This window comes from Gekko japonicus, unplaced genomic scaffold (genome assembly GCF_001447785.1).
Source record: "Gekko japonicus isolate JY-2015 unplaced genomic scaffold, Gekko_japonicus_V1.1 scaffold1251, whole genome shotgun sequence".
NCBI lineage: Eukaryota > Metazoa > Chordata > Lepidosauria > Squamata > Gekkonidae > Gekko > Gekko japonicus.
Window position 1 is genome coordinate 294,684 of NW_015168084.1, and position 20,510 is coordinate 315,193.

Sequence of the window (20,510 nt, forward strand, 5' to 3'; positions counted from 1 at the left end):
ATAATAATAATAATAATAATAATAATAATAATACAAACCTGGTGTGCCGTGAGAATGGGGGGGGGCGGAATTTGAAAATTGCACCCTGAAATCTCCTCCTCTACGATTCTCTAAGCTTTCAGGGCTGGTGTTGGAAAAAGTACTGTCAAGGTGCAGCTGACTTATGGCAACTCTATAGACTTTTCAAGACAAGAGATGAACAGAGGTAGTTTTGCCACTGCCTGCCTCGGAAAGCAAACCTAGAATTCCTTGGTGGCCTCCCATCCTTACTACCCAGGGCCGACTGCTTAGTATCCCGGATCTGACAAGATTGGAGTAGTCTGGGCTAATGCTCCCTCTACGCTGTGGAGTCTTGTGAGCAAACATTCTACTTTGTGAGCTACTGGCATTAAAGTTGTGAGCAAGTGATTTGGATACTGCGTAAATTAGTTTGCTCTGAAACTATCCTTCCTGAGCGAAGACAAAAATGTGTGAGCTGGAGGCTAAAAAACCTGTGAGCTAGCTCACACTAACTCAGCTTAGAGGGAACACTGGTCTGGACCATCCACATCAGGGGCTAGAACAGTCTAAATTCCACTGGAAACCCCTCCCCCCCAAATAACTGACTCTCAGCTGCTCTTAACATGCTGGACTTCCTAAAGCATATTCAGTCCTCGTCAGGCCTGGGGTATGTGGGGACCTCTACTTTCTCCACTGGTGGATTTTTAGTGCAACTTACGTTATCCATGCAGGGCCTACCATATTTATGGTAAAATTACAAGTCAATCCTTAATGCCCAACTTGGAAAGTTACCAAAAAACCTTTCAAGCTGTCTGGTTCCTAGTGGTAGAACACTTGGGTAGGGGAAAGGTAGTACCAAATAATTTGTATTGTCGTGACCTGTTACTCTTTTAAGCTTGTCTAATTATTAGAACAGACTGGTGGTGTTAAGAGAAGAAGAAGAAGAGAAGAGATTGGATTTATACCCCGCCCTTCACTATCCAAAGGTGTCTCAGAGCGGCTTACAAACTCCTTTCCCTTCCCCTCCCCACAACAGACACCCTGTGAGGTAGGTGGGGCTGAGAGAGCTTTGACAGAAACGCCTCTTTTTCAAGAACAGCTCTTGTCAGAACTACGGCTTACCCAAGGTCATCCAGCCAGGTGCAAGTGGAGGAGTGGGGAATCAAACCCGGTTCTCCCAGATTAGAGTCTGCACACTTAACCACTACATCAAACTGGCTCTCATTAAGTTAATGATACTTGAATGTAATGGCTTGCTTTAAACGCACAACTAATTGTCAATCTTGAGAAGCTCTCACCAGTATTCGGAATGTTAATCTGTTATAAAAATGATGTTAAATAAAGAATTCAATTTAAAAAAGAAGAAATAGTGATAAAGATTCACTGTTCTCATACTACGTTCTGGAGAACATTGGTGTTCCTCAGAAGCCTGGCAGGGATTTCTCACTGAGAAGCAAAGAAGCGTTCCTGCCTTTTCCCAGCCTTTCTTTCTTAAATAGATTTATCTACTATGTGAATTTCTTTTTAGATTCCTTTTATGAAACAGGAGTGTTTATTTTTTAATCTATTAATTACTTTATGCTGCTGTAATTTTAATCCGATGGCTGCTATAGATTTTTAAAATCTTTATACTGGTATTTAATATTTTACAGTGAATTCATAAGCAGAGTAACACCCTTCTAAACCCATCGACTTCAAAGGGTATAGCTCTGCTAAGGACTGCACTATTCATCTGTTGGGTTTATTTCCAGATTTGCAGAAATACACATCCAAGTCCTGGATGGCAAACTCCCTGGATGTTCCCCCTACCCCAGGAAGGTGATTCCTTGGCTACTGGACATATGAAAATATTTAGCATTGGTATTATGGCTTAAGTGTTTAATGTGCTTCACATACATTATTATACCAATCTTTGACAACAACTCCGTAAGGCAGTATTATTATTCCTGCATTGCAGACCGGTAACTCAAAAGCTGAATGGCTCGAGGTTCAGGTTTCCAGGTTCCCCCCGGCCACCAGTGAGGGATGGGGGGCAGGGTTACCAGATCCAGGTTGGGAAACTCCTGGAGATTTTGGGATGGAGGCTGGTGAGGACGGGGACCTTAGTGGGTTATAATGCCATACAGCCTACCCTCCAAAGCATCCATTTCCACCAGGGGAACTGATCTCTATAAGTTTGGAGATGAGCTGTAATTCCGGGGATCCCCAGGTCCAACCTGGAGGTTGGCATCCCTAATCCCAGCAGATCATAGTTCATTCTCTTTGCCATGTTATAACAGTTGCTTAAATTAAAGGGGGAGGGGAGGGAAGATGCCAATGAACACCCATGAAGCTCTTTTATACTGGCTCAGACGCTTGGTCCAACAAGGTCAGTATTTTGTCGAAGGCTTTCACGGCCGGAGTTCATTAGTTGCTGTAGATTTTCCAGGTTGTGTGGCCGTGGTCTTGGCACTGTAGAACCTGACGTTTTGCCAGTAACTGTGACTGGCATCCTCAGAGGTATTGACACAGAGAGTACTCCATCTTTCCGTGTTATACCTCTGAGGATGCCAGTCACAGCTACTGGCAAAACGTCAGGTTCTACAATGCCAAGACCACGGCCACACAACCCGGAAAATCCACAGCAACTAAGGTCAGTATTGTCTATTCAGACTGTCAAGCGACTCTCCAGGGCCTCAGGGAGAGGTCCTTCACATCACCCACCACCTGATCCTTTCTGCTGGAAGTCCTGTGGACTGGGACCTTCCACACACAAAGCAGATGCTCTGCCACTAAGCTATGGCCCCTTCCTCAGTCAATATGGTCTTGTACAAAAGCAGGAAGTGCTTGCTCACGATGAAGGTATTGTGGGGTTCCCCCCCCCCACTGTCCATTTTGTTTGTGTTTTAATGTTGGCTTGGAAACTGCCTTGAGCTCTTGAAAAGGTGGGGCGAGACACATCTTAACTAAAAGCAAGGTGGGGAAACGGAAATGGAAACACGTTTTCCGAAGTTCCCGAGCCCTTACATACAACGGCCAGGCGTGTTCACCTACCTTGCTCTCTCCTTCGATGACAATGACAGGCACAGCAGTGGCAGGCCAACGGTGCTTGGCAGGGAGGGGCTTATCACAATTCCATAAGACAATGATCTGAAAAGAAGAAAAAAGCAGAACCCTCAGGCATGGCAAACAGGCCTACAGAAAGATCTTGGCCGGAGCACAAAGCTTCCTCCTCTGCTGTCAAACACAGGATGTTGTTAGATCAAGATGGGTAGCTGTGCTAGTCTGTCTATAGCAGAAGAAAAGAGCAAGAGTCCAGTAGCACCTTAAAGACTAACAACATTTGTGGCAGGGTAGGAGCTTGCATGAGTATCTGAAGAAGTGAGCAGTGACTCACAAAAGCTCATACCCTGCCACGAATGTTGTTAGTCTATAAGGTGCTACTGGATTCTTGCTCTTTTCTACTGCTACAGGACGTTGTATTTGTTTAGGAGACTTTATCGGTCCAGAGCTTGAGGTAACTCACATGATCAAAAAAACAAGCAAGCATAAAATCATAAAAACCACAACCCTAAGAATGATCTAAAGAACAATAAAACAAGATCATAAAAACATTCGGAAGCAAATGATTAACAATGGCTTAAAAATGGAATCTTGCAGATAAATGCTTGGTTAAGGATGAATATTTTGGTCTGCTGCCTAAAAAGGCAGTAAAGTAGCTATTGGGCGAGCCTCAAGGGGGAGCGCATTCCAAAGGCAAGGTGCCACCACTGAAAAAGCCCCGTCTCTGGTTGCTGCCTGCCACACCTCTGCAGCTGGGGGCACAGACAGCGGGATTTGGGAGGAGGACTTTACAGGCTGAGAGCCAAATTCCTTTCAAGGAAAAGGAATGCAACTAATTTTACATTACTCTCATCATTCTGACCACAAGGAAAAAAAGGTCAGTAACAGGGGTCACCACCAGCATGGGTGCCGTGGCACCCATTAGGTGTTTTTAGAAAGTAGGTGGGGCCATTAGAGATTTGACTGACTGTGCCAGCACAACACAAGGGTCTTCACGGTACGACTGACGGTACGCTTGTGGCAGCCATTTTGTGGCCGTGCCCACCACACTGTGGGACCCAAAGGGGCCCACAGTCTCAAAAAGGTTGGGGACCCCCTAGTCTATATTGTCAGATACTATTTGTGCAGCATCTGGGAGGATCTCATGAGTTTACTTTGGGGGAGGCAAAAGGAAAGCCCTTCCACCCTCAACCCACTGACAACACAGAAATCTCTGCCGTCTGTGACTCTGGAAGCTCGGAACCCAGCAGCCGCACAGGCCCCAGCTGGGGACAGTTTCCCGCTTGCTAAGATTGTGTGCTTTAAGTCGCTAGTCCTTAGGGCTACAAAACTATAACTGAAGATGCACGACTCACTATTCAGACAGACTGTGAGAGGGAGGGCAGGAAGGGATGAGCCAGCGCTCTGCTCCTGTGTCCCTTTCTTGTATGTCCAGGGTCAGGAAGGAATTTTTATCCAGGCCAGATTGGGCCTGGGATCCTGGAGGTTTTTTTACTTCCTCTGAGCACAGAGCAAAGGTCACCCAAGAGGGGTGTGTGTGTGTGGGAGGTAGCTGTGAATTTCCTGCATTATGGAGGGGGTTGGACTAGATGACCCTTGGGATCCCCTCCAGCTCTCTGTTTCAACGAGCACCCCCCTCAGAAGACGGAGAGGTGACTCAAGGTTTCTTGGGGTTAGAGCTTCAGAATCTCACAAAGCTCCTTGCTCAACCCCACGACCACTGAAACAGTGCTGTAGGCTTATTCAAAATTCAATAATACGGAGTTGTCCCATTTGAATAGTATTTACAGATCGCAGAATTCACACATTTCTCTGTTCAGAATTCAGATTGTCCGGGCATGGAATTTTTTTAACGCACCCTGTGTACTCAGCTCTGATGAATATGCCTTGTACGCCAATTAAAAAACAGTAATTCTTGACTAGACCGTCAACCGGGCTGAAAGCCAACCATCGTCCCTTGACGCATATTGGTCATGTTGCAGGCACGCTCTTGGTTGCGCTCCTCCCAGAAGCACTCCTGCATAACCATTATTCATCCCACGATGGATTGGCACTTACTGGATTGTGCCCTCTGGTGATAAAAGTCAATCAGCGTCCCTTTGCAGACGTAAAACAAATGACATTTTGGTTCCTTTAATAAAGTCTGGGAACTGAAAGCTCGCCAACATCTATCACTGTTAAACGAGAGGCAAACGTCAAACTGGATGATTAAGACATGATTATGACCGACTGCCACCATGGAGTCGGTGGCCCCGGCCAACCGCCTGGAAGCTGGGCCTCATTTCTCACCTGGGCGCAGTACTGGGATTTGGCTACAGCGACCAGGAGTTTCAGCACGGGTTGAGACTGAGAAACCAAAGGAGTAACTGCATGGATAACGGCGGTGAATTTGGATGGGGGCTTGACACCTGGAACAGGAAAAACAGAACCTTAAGATAAGGACCATCAATCAACCTAGGTACAAAGGGACTGCCGGCATCTAGGATAAGATAACATTTTTTGATGACTTCCCTGCAGGGCTTGGCTACTGGAGCCACCTGGAATGGTTCATTCTGTGGTCAGTTGATAGACATGCTGTAAGAATGATTAAAATGTGGAATTCACTGCCAGAGGACGTAGTGACAGCCATAGGCACAGAACTCCCACATTCAGAGGTAGTAATCCTCTTAATACTATTGCCAGGAGGCAACATCAGAGGAAGGCCTCAGCCTCCAAAGTCCTCTTGTTGGACTTCCAGAGGAACTGGCTGGCGACTGTGTCAGACAGGATGCTGGACTAGATGGCCCACTGGACTGATCCAGCAGGGCTCTTCTTATGTTCTTAACAGTTTGGGGAGGCTGATCAATTGACTGGCCAGGAGTCCATCTTTGCCAGCAGGAAGTCAGCTCCAAGGGCCCCTTTTTACCACTCTGTGATTAGTCTGTGATTTTAGGCACTGGCTTGGACCAGCATGTCATCTCAGCCACACTGCAAGCCAGTTCCCTTAGTTCTAGTTTGTTCAGAACAAGCAAACCCCTTGGTGAGGCAGTGGAGGGGACACACACCCTTTACCTCCACCATACCGACAACAAGATGTGAGATGCAGGCACTCGACACAGCAGCCTGAAGATATGGAGGTCTGATAATCTGAATGTAGCTCCAAGAGATCTGAATTTAGCTCCCATCACAGCCACGAAAGGCCTGTGAGAAGCAGGGCCAGGAGAGCAAAAATAAATGTTGTGTGGAAATAAAGTCGGTCCAAGAGTGGGAGAATCCAACATTTGCATAGATACATAAGGCGATGCCCCCAAAGAGAGAAATGATCCCCTCTGGAGTCCATGGCATTCCTCATGTACTATAAGTACTATATAGGATGCTACTTTTGTGAACCAGTAATAGCATATCAGCAAGGAGCACAACAACCTAATGCCGGTGTAACTCTGGCTCTCTCCCTGCAAACCACAGAGGGGAAACTGAGATTCAGGATCATGAACTTGTGCTTCATTCTCCTCCCTCCTCCGGAGCAAGTTCCTCCCTCCCTTCCCAGCTAGGGGTTATTTTTGCTAGTAGAAACTGCATTTAATGCACGTAAGGTCTGCCCAGGAACATAGTCTGCAAAACCACTGCAAACATTGGCATCCATCTCTGAGAGAACTATAGATAGCACTGAAGCACATCTACTGCAAAGCCACGTTTAAGGCTGAGAAGGGAAGGAAGGCCAGGGGTGTGGCGGGGTGGAATTACTCTGCCTGGGGGGAGAGAGGAAGGGAGCACGGGTTCCCAATGCTGACTCCCAATTTGTTAATAACACGTTGATAGGGAGCCAGCGTACTGGGCCACCTCTGATACATCCTCCAGAATTTCCAGCCTCCCAACTGTTGAGGTCAAAAACACAGAATCACCTTACCTAGATTAGCATAATAGTAAGGAAAATCTCCTAGATATGATGAATACTGTGGCAGTACAAATAACCCTCCGGGGTGTGTATTCCATATTAAGCTGTTGCGTGATATGTGCTTAAAGATTCTGTCTTGAATAATCTGGGGGGAAAAGAAGAAATAAAAGCCATTTTAAGCAGGTCTCTAATGAAAAACGGGAGACGGTTCAACGGCTGCTGAAGACAGCAGTTGCTGTGCCTTTGGTGAAAGCCAAGAAGAGTCAGATTATTTAGCAGTCTTTTTTAAAAAATAAAAACACAGGATGCTGAACCTGTATCCTTCAGCACTTTCCTGTGGGTTAGAAGCCACCCATAATGGTATTCAAACTACCTCATTAGCTGCTGCTGGCAACTCCGCAACTTATTAGATTCTGTGTTTCAAGTCAAACTATGTTTTGACTTTTCAGAACGGCATGTCAGTTTACGAGGCTGATTAATCCGTTCGGCGATTTTTGCCAGCCGTATCCTGCATAAAATAATTAGGCCGGTGCGAGATTTTTATACGAGGATGGTTAGTTCAGGGGGGGGGGGGTAATGACGTCTTTAACCTCCACCCCTCCTCCTATCCACACACACACAAACAAAACACACACACACATACAGGAAGATACAGCCAGAAACAAATGGCAGGGAAGGAAAAAAAATAATGATGGCACTGCATCTTTGGCTCAAGGAAAGCCGTTCATAAAATCACACATAATAGGCAGCCAAGAAAAACACAGATTGCGGTACTCGGCACACGATTCAGAACCATGAGGGTCTCCCTCTCCCCTCCCTCCCGGTTTCTAGTCCTCATGGCTGCTAAATTGTGCTTGAAATTCTGGAGCCAATGGCTGGTGACGGCTCATTATCCAGAAGGAAGGCGGCATCAGGTTTCCAGTAATCAAACCTGTTTGTAAAAGGACCATCTCTTCCCGTCCATTCCTGTGCACCAGTTGCTGTCTCATCTCCTCCCGTCCATTCCTGTGCACCAGTTGCTGTCTTTGGGTTGCCACTTGTTCCTTAGGGCCCTTCCACACATACTGAATAATGCACTTTGTGTTTGTGTGTGTGCGTGCGCCTGGAAGTCATGGGTCCTTTCCGCACTTGGATCTCAACCCTGGTTTTATCACAGTTCAACTTGTGACACAATACCTTGCATTTATCCCTGGTTATAACAGCATCCGTGTGTGTGGAGCAAAACCGTGGTGACCTCAATGTAATGTGGAAACAAAAAATACCCCGAGATAATTACAGGGGGGGACTCGAGTGCACTGTTCCCTCTATGAAGTCCTCTATCTAGGAAGCTTCCATTCTGCCATCTGAAAATTTGTTCTGGATCCAACCTGCTGTCTGATTTTTTTGCCCCTGTAAGTACACACAAATGGATTCTGGGATTTTCAGGTAGAAGAAAACGAAGAGTTGGTTTTCATACCCTGCTTTTCTCTAGAGGATTCTCAGAGCGGCTTACAATCTCCTTCCCTTCCTTTCCTCACACAACAGGCACCTTGGGAGGTCGATGGGGCTGAGAGTTCTGAGCAAACAGTGACTGACCCAAGGTCACCCAGCAGGCTTCATGTGAAGAAGTGCAGACTCAAACTCAGTTCTCCAGATTAGAGGTCACCACTCTTAACCACTTCAACACGCTGTTGGATCCCCAAGCATCGAGAATAAATCCACGTTTTAAAGAAAAGCAAAATTTATTTCAAAGCGTTGAAGACATACTCAAACACGTTCTTTGTTAGAACTGGGGATACACAGTTAGGTCAAGCATAATAAAGGAACTTCAAACAGATACAGATCCAATGAATATCTTTCCCGCTGGCGGGCTAAGGAAACGGTTGCGCGCCCAGTACATGAGAACCAGGCAGAACATCAGACAAAACACAGGTGCAGTAGTCCTGGGAAAATCAATAGGCAAGCATTACAGCATCTTCTCCCCCACACAACCTCCAGCAGTTATCTTTTGCATTCCAAAGCAGGAGCAGGATGATAGAAGCCAAGACGGGAGTAACAGGGAAAGGATATGTACACAGAGGTCACAGAAAACAGAATGGCAGCTTGCTGACATACTGCCCCCCTTAAAATACACTTACAACACACCTCCCGGCCTGGGCGGGAGACCTCCCGGGCTGGGCGGGAGACCTCCCGGTTTGTCCGGGAACCTTCTGTGGAAACTACGGATCAGGTAAGGGGCCCGAATATCCCCTTCTTCCACCCATTCGCGGTGCTGGGGACCGAAATCAACCCATTCGATAAGGTACCAGAGTTTACCACGTTTCACTTTACAATCAAGGATATCAGCTATTTCAAAATGTTCATCCCCTTCCAATATGACAGGCGGAGGAGGAGTAGTCTCTGGTCTCCAAGGAGACGGTCCAGGATCCTTCTTCAATAGACTCATGTGAAAGACAGAATGCAAGGCGAGATCGGGCTTGCCTGGGCTATCCAGGTCAGGGCTGAAGAATGCACTTTCCAACTGGATTTTACGGTGTGGAAATGGCAAAATCCACTTGCAAAGGATCGCTGAAGTGCACTGGAAGTGGACTGACTGAAAGTGCATTTGGGGCAGCCCACCCGGCATCAGCTACAGCCCTACCTTTTCCGTCATAGCTCCCATTCTACAGAATGTGTTCCCGGAGGAGGTGAGGGAGGCACCACGTCCAGAAGTTCTTCGGAGGTGCTACAGGGATACTCTGTTTGCGAGGGCTTTTAATGGGGCATAGGCCATGGCCTTTTTTAAAAAGGGGGGGGGGTAGGAAGGGATATGTGGGATTTTATTGTAATTAGTATTTTTTTTAATTTTAATTTGTACGCTGCCCCAAAGCTACTGAAAAGGCAGAGCATTAAAAATAATCCATATATTAAATAGAAAAAGAAGAAGAGATTGGGTTTATACCCCGCCCTTCACCACCCAAAGGTGTCTCAGAGCCGCTTACAAACTCCTTTCCCTTCCCCTCCCCACGACAGACACCCTGTAAGGTGGGTGGGGCTGAGAGAGCTCTGTCACAAACTGCCCTTTTTCAAGGACAGCTGTGCCAGAGCTTGTGACTGACCCAAGATCACATCAGCAGGTGCAAGTGGAGGAGTGGGGAATCAAACCCGGTTCTCCCAGATTAGAGTCCAGACACTTAACCACTACACCAAACTGGCTCGTGACTAATTGTCAGCTGATGAAAAAGCCCCTTTGCCGTCATCCCTGCTCTCACCTGCCCAGAAAAAGCAAAAAAAAAAAAAAAAAAGGAAAAAAGCAACGGCAAAAAGTCATATGGTTAATATGATATGATAACCATCTTCAAGTAATTTAAAAGACTGTCATATAGAGGATGGTTGGACCAGAACCAATGGGCTGAATCAGATCAAAAGACTTTTTGGCGAAACATTAGGAAGAACTTTGTGACAGAGCAGTTCCTCAGTGGAACAGGCTTCCTTGGGAGGTGGTGGGCACTCCTGCTTTGGAGGTTTTTAAGCAGAGGCTAGATGACCATCTGAGGGCAACTCTGATTCTGTGAACTTAGGCAGATCATGAGAGGGAGGAAGGGTTGCCTCAGTGCTTAGTTCTCGTGGCCCTTTCTGACACGCCCAGGGAAATGCCCATTGTCACTTTGGGTTCAGGAAGCAAGTTTTCTCCAGGCTAGTTTGGCCAGGGATCCTGTTGGTTTTTTGTCATCTTCTGGGCATGGAACAGGGGTCACTGGGGGTATTTGTGAATTTCCTGCATTGTGAAGGGGCTTGGACTAGATGACTCTGGAGGTCCCTTCCAATTCTATGATTCTAAGTGAATTGTAAGTGCAGAAAGGTAAATTTTCCCAATATAGTTCATACACTGCATGGTTTCTTGGCAGAAATATAGCAATGCACACACACACACACACACACACAGCTCAGCTTCTGAGGCCCCCAATTATATGCATCTTCAGCTGCAGGTCAAGCGGAGGATTCTCACTGATCCTGTTCCTTTATGGGCCTGGGACTTGACTTAAGCGTTAGACCAAATTTAACTAATGGCTGTTCTAGTCAAGAAAACACCACTTGCTGCCTTTGAGACCAGAACTGAGACTATATATAAAAGGTCAAAAGGGAACAGTTATATGGCTCCCCAAAGGATCATACAAAGCAGAGGCAAAATTGCTGCATACCTTGCTAAATACAGATTTTGTGTTTTAAGATATATATATATAAAAATATCTCTGCTGAAAACAGTCTTTTTTAAAAGCACATTTCTGCCCCAAACAGTGCCATGTAGGCTTGCTAACATGAATACAGGATTATTGGGGATGCAAATAACTGTCCTAAAGCAATCCAATGCTGAACTGGGTTTTGTGGTTGAACATGGGAGTTGCCCACCTAAAGAAAACAGGCCGGAGTGGCTACAACGTCACATCTTGTTCAAGCCTATTTCTTTAAAACACGTGTTAGCCGCCTTTCTCCCTTGCAGAACTCAAGGCGGCTTACAATATAAGCCAAACATTTTTGAAAACATAATTAAAAACAAACAAACACGGACAATTATAAAACCCATAAAAGTCACAGATTAAAAACTCTGGTTAGGGCGGCCAATAATAAAAGCCAAATCAATCAAAATGCAGTCCTCAATAAAACTGTCTTCAGCTGCCACCCGAAGATCAACAATGAGGCGGCCAGGTCCACTTCCGTGAGGAGGTTTGCTCCTTTGGTTGAGCCCAGTGATGGTTCCTGACATCTACCTGCCCCCCCCCCCAACGACTGAAGGCTAGCACGGCCATCTTGTTTTTAAAATGTTTTGCATGGCCATCTTGTTTTTAAAATGTTTTGCATGGCCATCTTGTTTTTAAAATGTTTTGAAATGTTTAAACATTCTGAATGTTTTAAATATGTGGTATAAACTTATTTTACACTGCACTGAACTAAATTGTTGTGAACTGTCCTGAGCCCTGTGCAAGCAGGGAAGGGTGGTCACACACACAAAAAAATCTAATCTAATAAATAATCACGGGGCCGCTACAAAAAAGGCCCTCTCTTGTGTACCTGCCAGACTTCTTTAACTGACGGGACAGAAAGGAGAGCAGCTCCCAGCAATCTTAAATCCCAGGCAGAAACGTGTGGGAGAAGATGGTCCTTCAGATACCCCGGTGCCAAGCCACGGAAGCCCACTGTCTGAATTAAACTAAGAAACACGGGGCTTTGGACAAGAGCACATTTTAGAGGCAGGGACAGAGGAGAAGGATTCACACAAGCTCTTCTAAATCATCTTAGGAAGCACTGGGCAAGTGGCAAAAAAAGAAAGCAAGAAAAAAGATAGATTACCCTGATGGTACCATTTCATGTACAACCTCAAGTTACCTCCATCCCTTCCAGACCACACTGCCAGAGAAAACTGTAGATTCGAACATACAGGATATGTGTGTTGCAGAAAGAAACAAGAGCTCTTCTAAATGCACCCCCTTGCACTGCGTGCATGTGTGAAAAGTGGGGCGCAGTGTCATGCTGTTTCCTGCAAACCAGGTGTTGCACTTTGAAGTGTGCCTCAGGAACACTCCCTTGTTAAAGCAAACCCAGCCCTCCTTTTCCATCGGCAGCATGAACCATGGTTCTAGGGCACTGATGCCAACCATCGTGCCCTCAAAAAACCCAGAATTTGAAGCTATGGCTTGAGGCACATTTGTCAACGGATCAATGAGGGAACACGGGAGCATTATAACCACAGTGTAGTTATGAGCCCTAATGTTAATGCCAGGAAGGAGGAAGAGGAGGGCAGGAATTTACTCCAGAAGGATGGAATTCCTCCGGGATAAGGAAGAAGTGGAGAGGAGGGAGAATGTATCCTCCCTCAAAGGCTGGTTTTGGATCCGCAAACCATGAGTTGTAGATGATATCAGAATCACATTTGCTATGTACCAGATGGAAGACACTCTGTGTGTGTCTTAGTCACGGCTCTATGGAAACACTTCTGAAAACATGGCAACCCGTTCCATTTCATAATAGATTTTGTCACTGGGTCTTCTGTCAGCGTCTCCTTGAATCTGAAATAGCTTCTGCCCTGAATCTACTGTTTTCCCCAGAGACCCATCAAGGCCGTCAAATCGCCTCGGGGTAAAAAAAGAAAAAGCCCGCCCGAAACTAGGAGGCTTTACAAAATGGTGTCTTCAGAAAGTGATTTGTCCAAGAAAGATTCCTTAAAACAACCTATTTACCAGGAATGGCAAGAGTACCGATCATTCCACTGTAAATCCCGCAAAAGCTACTCTTCTACAGGAGGCAACTTCTCCCTGCAAGCTAGACAGGGTTCCCATCTGTCACTTTTACCTTTCCCTGATCCCAGTAATGAAGAACATGTTTCCCAAGGGGATATCCCCCCCCCCAATGACTCCTCGACAGGTCTGAAAAGCCAAAGGTGCACAGTGAACAACCCTGACTAATATCCAAGATTATTTACTCACCTCTAGTGTGGTCAATACAATCTTCTCCACTGAAGAAAAATAAGCCTCCCACAAGAACTGTGTCTGCTGTCTAAGTGCTAGGATTTTATCCTGATGGATAGACCTGATTGTAGAAGGGATCTGTAATACAATGTTGAGACAATTCAGACGCGGTAGGAAAACACTGCCGACTGAGCACATTAAAGACACTTCTGGGGGCTCTTCCAGATGATCTGTTTACAACTCAATCAGTTTAGGTTTTATAGATCCGCGCATCGTGCATTTGGCTCTCATTTGCGGCACAATAACCACCCTGTTTCGATGACAGCGGCAGTAATAGCAGTAATTGGAAACTGAATTAAACAGGCTGCTCATTAATCCTGGATGTCTACCCCATTGTTGACTGAAGAGCCTGGGTCCTCCCCCCTCTCCCCCAAAATCACACTTTTCCAGAATGAATGAATCTGATATTTATGTCATGGAGACCTTTTCACAAAACCTCTTGGCCAAGTGGTGGCCCCACTTTTCCACGGTAGAGTTACAGAACACCATTCACAGAAGACTCCCCAAGCTTTCCCTTTCCAGACATTCTGAAAAAAAACTGAAGACATTTTCATTCACACCATCCTTTTAATTGACATGCATTAGGTCCTGTTTGCTAGCCTTTTACGACTGCTGATGAACAGATGGAGCTGCCTTATGCTTGAATCAGACCCTTGGTCCATCAAGGTCAGTACTGTCTACTCGGACAGGCAGGGGCTTTTCTGAGTCTCAGACGGAGGTCTGTCACATTACCTACTACCTGATCCTTTTACCTTGGAGATGCCGGGGACTGAACCTGGGACCTTCTGATGAACACATGGAGCTGCCTTATGCTGAATCAGACCCTTGGTCCATCAAGGTCAGTACTGTCTACTCAGACAGGCAGGGGCTTTTCTCACCTCTAGTGTGGTCAATACAATCTTCTCCACTGAAGAAAAATAAGCCTCCCACAAGAATTGTGTCTGCTGTCTAAGTGCTAGGATTTTATCCTGATGGATAGACCTGATTGTAGAAGGGATCTGTAATACAATTCTCAGGCGGAGGTCTGTCACATTACCTACTACCTGATCCTTTTACCTTGGGGATGCCAGGGATTGAACCTGGGACCTTCTGATGAACACATGGAGCTGCCTTATGCTGAATCAGACCCTTGGTCCATCAAGGTCAGTATTGTCTACTCAGACAGGCAGGGGCTTTTCTGAGTCTCAGGTCTTTCACATCACCTACTACATGATCCTTTTACCTTGGGGATGCCAGGGATTGAACCTGGGACCTTCTGCATGTCAGGCAGATGCTTTACCATTGAGCCACAGCCCCTATTATCTTGTAACATTTTATAACGTTGTGTTCTGTTGCCTTATGGAAGTTCACAAAAAAATTGACTGTATTTTAGTAGAGAGTGTGTGTGTGAATACTGACCACCTATAGCTCCTCATGAGAACTGTTTCACTTTCAAAGAGATTAGGCAAGTGAGCGTCTATGAGCCATGGTTGTTTTCTGCTCTGGAGTTCTATTGCTTTCCTGTATAATATTTTCTGAAGTATAAAGCTCTGAAAAGCTGAAATAGCCAAGAGTTGACTCAACCACACAATTAACGCAAGCAACCGACGGCTTGGGCTTGACAGGACACTGTTTCTAAAGACACAGCGGTAAAACAGTGTGAGATTTGAGAGGTGATCTTTGGTTGTCACTGCAATGTCACAGGGTCAGGTGAAACTTCTTCAGTCATAAGAGGCTCCCATTCAGGGTGGCAGAATGTCACAGATTGGAAGCATTTTAACGCTTGGCTTTGCAACTGGCCATCTGAAGCATGGATTTTAAGAAAACAAAGAACCTCATCAAACAGCAGGAATGAATGCCGTACTTTGGGGGACACAGTTCAAGATCACCACAATTCTCTTTCCAGGCCAACTTGATTAATTCTGATCTGCAGATCTTTTAAAAATTCTTTTTAGTTGTCCAATGTTCCCTCTAAGCTGAGTTAGTGTGAGCTAGCTCACAGTTTTTTAGCTTCCGGCTCACAGATTTTTTGTCTTAGCTTAGGAAAGTAATTACCAGAGTGAACTAATTTATGCAGTAGCCAAATCACTCGCTCACAACTGTAATGCCACTAGCTCATAATGTAGAATTTTTGCTCACAAGACTCCACACCTTAGAGGGAGCACTGGTTTTAATGTATGTGGACTCTCTTATAAAGGCCCTGGAGTCTATTCATAATGTAAAACTTCAAACATTTAATCAGCAGTGTAGAACATGAAGAAAAATAATGTAAACCTAATTACGCCATTTGCTTGGGGAAAAAATGCATAAAAATTCGCGGGCTTGCCTTATTCGCTTAGTATCCTGACGACTTCCCAAAAGGTTCAGCCTCCCTAATTGGACAGGGAAGTATAGTTATTTATTTATTGCAGTTCTGCCTTCCTAAAGCCCACAAGGCTAAGGGTATCGGACAGGGACAGCTAAGAATGATCAACACAAACTCATTTTTTTATCCTTCACCCCCAGTTCATCGTGGGCTCCTTTCAGCAAGATGCCAGACTGGATCAGGAGGCGTAGGAGGTAGGCTGTAATCTAGTGATTTCCGGATAGATTGGTTATGTCTGAGAATTGATGGATTTCCTGCAAAGAATGCTGGGGCAGGAGTTTTTTTATACATGTGTTCCCTCCCAGCCTATAAAAAGGCAGTAGGTGCCTGCCCCAGGGAATTTAAAATCTAAAAAACAGCAACACAACAGAGACAGGAATTTAGGGGAAGGACTCCACAGCTTACAGGGAACATTGGCTGTGATCTATTTCCGGATAGATTGGTTATGTCTGAGAATTGATGGATTTCCTGCAAAGAATGCTGGGGCAGGAGTTTTTTTATACATGTGTTCCCTCCCAGCCTATAAAAAGGCAGTAGGTGCCTGCCCCAGGGAATTTAAAATCTAAAAAACAGCAACACAACAGAGACAGGAATTTAGGGGAAGGGCTGTGACTCAGTGGAAGAAGCTCTGCTTTGCACACAGAAGGTCCCAGATTCAATCTCCGGCCTCTTTAGTTACAAAGGTGATGTGAAAGACAGTAGGTGATGTGAAAGGCCTCTACCTACAATCTTGGAGAGCTGCTGCCTGCCTGAGCAGACAAGTGATCTCGATGGACCAAAAGGCCTGATTCAGTAGAAGGCAACTTCTTGTGCGTATTCGAGAAAGCCTTTTTCTACAAAAAAGCCCTGGTTACAAAGATGATGTGAAAGACAGAAGGTAATGTGAAAGGCCTCTACCTACAATCCTGGAGAGCTGCTGCCTGTCTGAGCAGACAAGTGATCTCGATGGACCAAAAGGCCTGATTCAGTAGAAGGCAACTTCTTGTGCGTATTCGAGAAAGCCAGTCGAAAGAGATAGGGGGGAGAGAAGGAGGAGGAGATTGGATTTATACCCTGCCCTTCACTCGGAGTCTCAGAGCGGCTTACAATCTCCTTTCCCTTCCCCTCCCCACAACAGACACCCTGTGAAGCAGATGGGGCTGAGAGAGCTCTGAGAGAACTGCTCTTGAGAGAACAGCTCTGAGAGAACAACGGTTTGCCCAAGGTCATCCAGCAGCTGCAAGTGGAGGAGTGGGGAATCAAACCTAGTTCTCTCAGATTAGAGTCCGTGCACTTAACCACTACACCAAACTGGCTCTCTAAATGTAACGAGATTGGGAAGGTTGTGCCAAAGGTTTCATGGGAAAGTTTTTGCATGGCCAGTCCGTGTGGTGTAGGGGTCAGAGTGCAAGACTAGGCTCTGGGAAACCCAGGTTCCAATCTGCTGCGGAAGCTTGCTGGAGGACCTAGGGCCAGTCACACTCTCTTACAGCCCAACCTTCTTCACAGGGTTGTTTTTAGGGGCGGGGGGGAAACTGAGAAAGGGAAAATGCTGTAGCAAGCAGCTTTGAGTCCCCACTGAGGAAAAACGCAGGGTATAAATATCCAACGAAATAAAGATGCAATTAGAACCCCTTTCGTATATAATACATATAAAACGGATAAAGCAAGAATCTGTACTCAGCTTAAAACTAGAACTAATCGGTGCTAAGTGAGATTAGTGTTGGATTTCCCACAGCCTGATGCAGCGAGATTCTTTGTCAGTTCTTAAGAAAGAGCGTGTACTCAGGATCATTAACGCTGATTAGTTATGCCTTAAATGATCGGAAGTTCAGATTATGCTTTGTAAACCTTAATGCACCCTGGTAGACCGTTGGGACCACTGATTTTCCCCCCAAGAAGCTCATGCAAGATGGGACTAGATAGCCCTCAGGGACACGTATGATTCATGTCGTAACATGGCCAATGCTCTTGCCCTCTTCCTGGAGTCCATGCAGCCTAGACCTCTGTCAGAAGAGTAACAGAAAACCCAGTCTTTCTCTGCATTCCCTTTGTTGAGGAGGAGGAGAATGTTTACTTCAGCCAGGCATCTATTTTCTCATCAGACTGCTGCATTCTTCCTAAGCTTTCCAAACAGTCATATATTTTTCCTCCGTCTAATTATGCACAAGGCACCTACCTCTGTTTGTTTTTGATCCATGCCATTTTGCATTTTCCCACTTAGATATTAGATTAAGCCCAGCAATTTGCCTTTTCTCTCATTCATGGTCTCGTCGGGGGGGGGGGGGGGGGGAACACAACCATTCCCAATAAAATATTCTTAATTAGAATACATCTGTTCTGTGCATAGCCTTACAGCATTCTGAAAAACAGCTTGACAGCAATGATCTCCTTATGCCAGGCGCGCACTTTTAATATATGCTCTGCGTGAAGTTCAGCGAGAAACCCAATTTGAAGCGTTAAGCTATTCTAAGTAAGATGGCTTTACGTATTGCTGACGGGTATCATGATTGACAAGAGATTAAGTCAAGGGTCCCAAAGGAAGCAGCAAAGGGAACGTGGAAGATACTATAGCCCCCATCAAATATGAGGCTTAAATGAGATGTATAGCCAGATATGCTCAACGTTGTAATAGTCACACCTTCATCCTCTTCTCACAGGCTAGCCACTTGACATGAGGGCTCAGCAGATGGTCTGTTCCTTGAACTGGGAACCTGCCAGCCACATGTATTCAGTGCACGTGGGTCCCTGGAATGGTTCATGTGAGTACACAGTTCCCACAAGATGGTATTTCGGATGCATCGTGGGGACCCGCGGGCTCCTAGTTTGTCCAAACAGAAAATCTGCAGAGAGTTGTGGCCTCATGTAATTCCAGGAAGAATCACACCCCTCTACTGAACAGACAAGTGCAGGAGAAGCTCTTGCAATGTAAGTGACTAACTTTTGGATTTGAACTTACAGGGTAGTGTAGTGTTTCAAGTGTCAGACTAGGATCCCCCCCACACACACACACTGTGATGAAAACTCATTGGGTGACCTTAGCCCTGTGAAACAGTCTACCTGACCAAGCCTGGAGGACTCTTTCTCTGTTAAGGTCAGAAAGGCATGCAAGAGAAAGCTCTTTTGCAGCGCCTTTCATAAACTGGCAAGTGGAGTTTTGAGCTGCATTTATTGTTGACTGTGTTTTGCATCCCTGAACTAAAGTGTGACAGCTCTGTGCAGATTTATTGACATATGTATGACACATAGTATTTCATACAGTGTTTTGTTGGTGCAAACCGAGAGATGTCTCGGCTTGGTTCCTATCTAGAATTCCCAAGGCTGGGAGGGGACAATTTTCACTGATTTCCCCCCTCCTGCAGCATCCCTTGAAATGCTGCTCCTGGAGATGGGGTAGCCCCATGAATAGTTGGGGGGGGGTCAGAAGTCTCCCGCAGAAGGAGGAATAAGTGAAAACTGCCCCACTCTAACCTGCAGAAAGTCTAGGTGGGATGCAAGGCCTTCTGTTCTAAGAGTAAAGTGGTATAAAATATTTTTAATAAATAAGTTTGCCTCCTGAGCTACAACTGCCAGTGGCTGAGTCCCATTTGTGGTTCTCAGGGATCCCTCTGAAGTCAGGAACAGCTACAGAAAGACGAGGGGAGAGATCCAAAATTGTTCCATTTACAGTTGCATAGGATCCAACCCCGGAGCATTCTGAATGCTGGTTTTATCCTCTCAATAATTCTGATAACCACCCTGTAAAGTGGGGTAGTGGTGGTGGGAAAAAGTGCAAGTGGTAGACTGGGGCTAAGGATACAGCAGGCAGGCTAAGGCAGAACTGGAATTACAGACAGGGCCTTCCTTGTTCTCTGCTCAGTATTTTAACCAAGTTTGCCAGACCAGTGGAAGTTCTCTGTTTGTCTAGCAGCAGCAATACAACCTTTGCCTACTGAATTGTTACGAAAATCCACAGCATAAGGCCTTGAGTTGACCTGCATGGCCCAGGCTAGCCTGACCTCATCAGATCTTGGAAGCTAAGCAGGGTCGGCCCCGGTTAGTTCTTACATGAGAGACCACCAAGGAAGTCCAGGGTCGCTATGCAGAGGCAGGTAATGGCAAACTTCCCCTGCTCGCCCCTTCCCTTGAAAACCCTACAGGGTCACCATAGGTTGGCTATGATGGCACTTAACACACAGAGACCTTTTTCTAAGTTGAAGATTTCAACAGCCCTCCCAAATAACTGCCAGAAGGAGTATAACAACAGTTCAAGGCTATAAAGATATTATAGCTTTGGGAAAAGTGCAGAAAACCCAACTAAAAAGATTAAGGGGATGGAACACCTTCCCTACGAACAAAGGTTTAGCTTGGAGAAACTATGGCTGAGGGCGACATGACAAAGGTTTACAAAATTATGTGTGGGACAGTGAAGGTAGAAAAAGAACTTTTCTCCTTTTCTCACTAAACAAGAACTCACGGGAACTCAAATTAATGAGCAGCAAGCTTAGAACAGATAAAAGGAAGTACTTCTTCACTCAAAGAGTCAGAGGTCGATTCGGGGGGGAACGCGGGGGCTTGCAGTTCCCCCGGGGTGAGGTGCGGGGGGCGGGGCACACGACGAAGCCCCGCCCCCTGCTTCCGGCCACCCCGCTTCCGGCCCTCATTCAGCCAGGAGGAGGCAGGAGAAGAGGGAGGGTAGGTTGCTTCCCCCCCGCCTCTCCCCACCCCTGCCTGCCTGGGGCCAGGGAGGGCCTTGGTGGGGCTTCCTCGCACTCCCGCCGGCCTTGCAGGTCCACCGCCGGGTCCCTGA

The 20,510-nt window shown here is 46.1% G+C and overlaps 1 protein-coding gene and 1 non-coding gene across 2 annotated transcripts in view; both read right to left on the minus strand.

Annotated features, from left to right (window-relative positions):
• The window catches only part of LOC107113379 (exostosin-1), a gene marked incomplete at its 5' end in the record, with an annotated part of 62,107 nt that overhangs the window by 27,519 nt on the left and 14,078 nt on the right, over positions 1–20,510 (minus strand). The window contains 4 exons of the mRNA XM_015414703.1: positions 3,034–3,129; positions 5,332–5,450; positions 6,929–7,061; positions 14,277–14,396. Of these exons, the coding sequence (XP_015270189.1) occupies positions 3,034–3,129; positions 5,332–5,450; positions 6,929–7,061; positions 14,277–14,396 (468 nt within the window). The remainder of the gene's footprint in view (positions 1–3,033; positions 3,130–5,331; positions 5,451–6,928; positions 7,062–14,276; positions 14,397–20,510) is intronic.
• On the minus strand, positions 14,623–14,694 carry TRNAV-GAC. Its single transcript has one exon. It is a non-coding gene; the product is annotated as a tRNA-Val (tRNA).